This window comes from Sinocyclocheilus anshuiensis, unplaced genomic scaffold (assembly GCF_001515605.1).
Source record: "Sinocyclocheilus anshuiensis isolate Anshui unplaced genomic scaffold, SAMN03320099.WGS_v1.1 scaffold3377, whole genome shotgun sequence".
NCBI classification, from domain to species: Eukaryota; Metazoa; Chordata; class Actinopteri; order Cypriniformes; family Cyprinidae; genus Sinocyclocheilus; species Sinocyclocheilus anshuiensis.
The window spans coordinates 30354-36061 of NW_015557053.1; the positions used below are offsets into that span (position 1 = coordinate 30354).

Consider the following 5708-nt stretch of genomic DNA (forward strand, 5'->3'; position numbering starts at 1 on the left):
ACACATTTCAGCCGCACAATAAAGACGTTCTGATGCATGGAATTGCATTAAAATACAGTCTGCGGGTTTCGTTTCCACTTAAACGAGTAAAATAGCTAGATTTGCAAACTGAGTGGACTTTGAAATTCATAACTCTTCCTAACCAGATCATTAATAGTTGGCTGTATCTTTGTTTCCTAGATGAGATTTTGCATGCGCTCTGATTCGCACATTTCAACTCTACAGATTTCTAGAGTTTGCCTGCAGCTCCAGATGAGTCCTGGTCAGTCCGGCTCATCTTTCAAACCATCACCTTCATTTGATGTGTTATATAGCGTAAGGAATAAAGATATAAACTAGTCAAACAAACACGAAAGCAGGACCGTAAACTACAAGCGGCACAAAATCATATGATTGTCTCAGTTTGAATCAAATTTCCATTTAGAATGATTGAGAACATTAATATCACTATAATAACCCTCAGTGTCATTTTAGCATTATTTATGTAAAATTATATTATTTATTCATATTTTGAATTAGCTTTTTATTTTTATATTGCTATATGTGACCCTGGAGCACAAAACCAGTCATAAGGGTCAATTTTTTACTTTTAATGTGCTTTTGCCATTTTTATTATTTTTTAAACCTTTTTATTAACTTTATTTTCAATTATGTTTTAGTAACATTTTTCATTTTTAATAAAAAAAAAAAGTTTAAGTTTAGGTTTTTCATCCAATATTTATTTTATTTTATTTTATTTTAGCTTTATTTCAATGACTAAACACTTGTTTTAGTTAACAGCATCTGACGTTTTAGTTAACGAGCCATAATGACACCCTGCAGTGATGCCGTACATTAGAGATATTATTAGAATTCAACACAAACTTTCCTCAAGTCTCCTTAAACCAGGTTCCGCAGTTCCATCCCAAAATCCATAAAGAAACGAGAAGTGTAACAGTGAGCGATTCGATTGGCTCGGGGGCATGTCAATCAAACTTTGCTGGCCTATAAGGAGTTTGGTTGGAGCTCGTGCCAGCATGCCGTCTCCACCTGCGGCCTGCTGCACATCTCACTCCAGTGCTGGTTTCCCGCTTCAGAACCTCCGCAGCCAATCAGAACACGACCCAGAATGCAACTCTTCGTGTACAGCCTTCCCTGTCAATCAAAGACAGAGTGATGTCATTACTGTAAAATATCAAGACACATCAAAGCGTGACTCTCAGACATGTGATATGAGTCATATAACAGCAGATATGCACTGAATGGTGAAGCTCTTCTCACCTGCATCACGAGGAGCTCCAGGAGCAGCGGCAGCCCGCTGATATCACCTGCCGGCAGGTCAAACAGAAACGGTGCGTTCCAAACCGCGTTCGCTCCACTGGCACCCTTCGTCTCCTTAGTGCTGATGACTTTACCCTCCTGACGCAGGTTGATGATGACATAGTGATCTACAGAAACAGACGGCCACTCTGAATTCAGCACGATTGATTAATTTAGTCTGAATATGAGGATTTTACATGTAGACAGGAAAATTACATTTATGCATTATCAGACGCGCTTATCTGAAGTGAATATCTATCTATCTATCTATCTATCTATCTGTATTTCTGAATATCTATCTATCATTAGTTAGTTCTATCTATCTATCTATCTATCTATATCGATCTATCATTAGTTCTATCTATCTATCTATCTATATCTATCTATCATTCGTTCTATCTATCTATCTATCTATCTATCTATCATTAGTTCTATCTATCTATCTATCTATCTATCTATCTATCTATCTTTAGTTCTATCTATCTATCTGACGAGTGTTGGGGTAATGAATTACAAGTAACGCGAGTTATGTAATCAGATTATTTTTTTCAAGTAACTAGTAAAGTAACGCATTACTTTTTTAATTTACAAGAAAATATCGACAGCTGTCATGTCGCCACGTTGAGAGAAATCGGGAGTAAGAGCAGAGGCATTGTGTGCGCTGTGTGAACATGATGTTACTGTAGTTCTACTGTAGAGCTGCACCCTCTACTGTACAGAAGTAAATTTACATTTCCTTCAGCCTGAGGCCTATTCATTTCATTTTTGGTGTGAAAGGGCTTTTACATTTGCCAAAAATAGATTTTTTTTTCATTAAACACAAACATGCAGTTTAATTCACATGTAAATATCTGACAGCTGTCATGTCGCCACGTTGAGAGAAATCGGGAGTAAGAGCAGAGGCATTGTGTGCGCTGTGTGAACATGATGTTACTGTAGTTCTACTGTAGAGCTGCACCCTCTACTGTACAGAAGTAAATTTACATTTCCTTCAGCCTGAGGCCTATTCATTTCATTTTTGGTGTGAAAGGGCTTTTACATTTGCCAAAAATAGATTTTTTTTTCATTAAACACAAACATGCAAGCTTAGGCCAGATGTGAAAAAGCAACGCAAAAGTAATGTAACACACTATTTTCCATAAAAAGTTACTAAGTAACGCAATTAATTACTTTTTTTAGGGAGTAACGCAACATTGTAATGCATTACTTTTAAAAGTAACTTTCCCCAACAATGTATCCGACTTTGATGAATAAATGTACATTTCCTGTATACATGTTTAATATTCATGTTCAGACACTTTTTTCCAAAGTGCAAGAAATGTATTCATTCAGACAGACAGACCTGGAGTGCCAGGCATCCTGGTGAGTTTGGGGAGGTTCTCAGCTTTCCTCACCATCACCTTCATGCGATGCGCCAGCGTCTGATACTGCAGCAGAATCAGGATCTGACCCAGAAAGCGCACCGGACAAGCAGAAGCCCCGACGTCCCCCACTGCATCCTGGGAACTCTGACTCTGAATGGACACAAACACGTGATGTGAAAGAGCTGATAGGAAAATAAAAGATGCATTTGAGATTTATGATGAATTATAATTACTATACTGTCTGGAGTAGATGTGAGGCATGTTTGCCAAGCATCTAGACACGGATCTTTCCAGATCATGAATGTTTCTAGCACTTTCCTCAAATAACATCTCCTCGTAATCGTATTAGACTCTCAGAAGAAGCACAAACTCACTGCCCAATTACATCTGAACATCAGCATCAAACGCACTGAAGTGTTTTCAGTGTGACTCTGAGCCCACACTGAATCAAACCCAGCATCTACTGGAACGAGACGTGTTCATTACGTAACGTCTATTCATTATGCTGACAAAACTTCAGCAAACCAAAACCTTCAACTGCAATTCCAAGAGTTTTAAAGCTACATCCACCAAATTCAGACCACACTCAATCTCTCTCTCACTCTGTCTATATATATATATATATGTATATATACAGTATATACTGTGTGTATATATACTGTATATACAGTATGTCAATATCCAATCCATCTGAATATCTAAATATCTATCTGAATATCCGAATTTCTAATTGAATATCCTAATATCTATCTATATATCTATCTATCTGAATATCCGAATATCTATCTGAACACTTTAATATCTATCTGAATGTCCGAATATCTATCTATATATCTGAATACCCGAATATCTATCTGAACATTGAATATCTATCTATCTATCTGTCTATCTATCTGAATACCTATCTGAATATCCGAATATCTATATATCTATCTGAACATTTGAATATCTATCTTAATATTTCTCTATCTGAATATCTATCGGAATATCTATCTATCTGAATATCTATTTATCTGAATATCTATCTGAATATTTCTCTATCTGAATATCTATCTATCTATCTATCTTAGCAACCACCTGCCAAGGCCTACACACCTTGAAACAACAAATGCTCACTGCAAATAGAAAACAATTTAAAAAAGGCGCCTCTCACTGCAAAAAATGTGTTCTGTCTGATCGGGTCCTAAGACTTTAAACTACCCTTCAAACCATTGTAGAGTTTCTTGTCAGGCCCACATTCACAGTTTTTCTAGTTCCTCCTCTTCTCTCTCTCTCTGTATTTCTTCCTCTGCTCTGTGATGCATCTCTGCTGCATTACTGAACTCTGCTGGCTCGTGTCCATCTCTCTGCAGGGCACAGCACACTGGCTCCAGGCTACACTAACGCACCACTTGTTGGCACACTAGTCACGCAGTCGTGCAATCCCACTGCTGTAGCGTTTGTGTTATAATGACAGCAGACAGAAACCTTTCCAGATCTCACAACTGAGAAGCTCACATACTATTTGCATCCCTCTACCATGGGTTCAATTCCCAGGGAATGCATGAACTGATAAAATGCACAGCTTCAATGCAAAGTCAAATTGGATAAAAATGTCTTCCATTACTGTACTATATTCTACTGACATCATATGTTATGTGGCTGTCAATGGAAGCTCCTCTGGGCATCATCCTCTTGACTGACTCACTCGAGCAAAACTGCATCATTTGATGGATTCAGCAGTAATCAAACACAAACTATGAGGTCAAATAACACTTTTGGTTCTTCTTAACCAGTTGAGTCATACTGAAATCACAGCCAATCAGGGGTGCGTTTCCCAAAAGCAACTATGGTAGTAAGTTCCGTCGTTACCAACAGAGTAGGATTTTGGATGAATGAGATTAGGGTGGGACAACTGTACATGTTTGTCTGATTAAAGGCTGGAATACACTGCATGACTTTTGCGGTCTGGTTGCATCAATGCTAGTTGGCAAAAGTCAGAGTCAGTGCTGCATGTTTCTGCATGAGTTTATTGTTATTGGAGCGACTTGAGAGGTCTGTTAGTGTGTGATCCTCAAGGATGGAATACACTACATGATTCAAAAATAAAAAATGTAAATTGCAACTTTTTATCTCACAATACTGATTTTTTTCAATCAGTGTTCACATCTCGCAGTTCTGACTTCTTTTCTCAGAATTGTGAGTTTGAATCTGGCAATTCTGACTTTAAAACACAATTGCGACTGTATCACGCAATTACGAGAAAAAAAAGTCAGAATTGTGAGATGCAAAAGTTGCAATTTACATTTTTTATTTTTTTAGTGGAAATAATGGGCTTCCACAGGAATCAGAGTCAAAATCACTAAAATCTGCTGACTGGCTCTATTTCAGCAACTACCGTCAACTAGTCCAGACTGTAAATCTGTGCAAAAGTCAAGTAGTGTATTCCAGCCTTCAGTCGTTTGGTGTACGATGCACTGTAACTAGGACAGGGCGGTATGACGGTATATATCGTTACCGCGAATTAAAGTGTCTATCGTTAGAGATTTTGCTATATTGTGTATTCCGCGGTATGCAAATATATCTGCATAACATAGTACGCTTAAACGTTATATACACCTTTTGAGTGATAAGGAAACATGCATGAATGAGAAAATAAAGAGTGGGACACACGTGGAGTTATTAAGTGCAATAAGCAGTGAAAAAGAACTCAATGCGGTTCTCATGCTGACTGACACACACTCAGAAAGCGCCTCTCTCAGCATGTGATCGCGAATTTGGGACTTGCATGATGTTTAATAAAGTTATTAAGTGTAATAAGCAGTGAAAAAGAACTTATTCCACTTCTCGCGAAGTACGAAGTACGTGCACCGAAAGCTCCTCTCTCATACCACTGGAGCCGGAGCAGCACTTTTCCACTCAAACAAATCCTAGTTCCGAACCGGCCTTGAAACCTTGCTGGTCTCTAACAAGGGAACCTATAACATCAGTAGATGGAGTTTCCACTACAGACCGCAATTTGAAAGGAGCCATTCGGCTTGTTTGAGATGCATCGGTGCTGCGCCG

At 38.3% G+C, this 5708-nt stretch overlaps 1 protein-coding gene across 1 annotated transcript in view; it reads right to left on the bottom strand.

Annotated features, from left to right (window-relative positions):
• Positions 1-829: 829 nt before the first annotated feature.
• Positions 830-5708, bottom strand: part of LOC107676403 (synaptotagmin-17) — an 8023-nt gene continuing 3144 nt past the window's right edge. The window contains exons 3-5 of the mRNA XM_016470945.1: positions 2642-2813; positions 1261-1427; positions 830-1134 (exon numbers count right to left, since the gene is read on the bottom strand). Of these exons, the coding sequence (XP_016326431.1) occupies positions 985-1134; positions 1261-1427; positions 2642-2813 (489 nt within the window). The 3' untranslated portion in view covers positions 830-984. The remainder of the gene's footprint in view (positions 1135-1260; positions 1428-2641; positions 2814-5708) is intronic.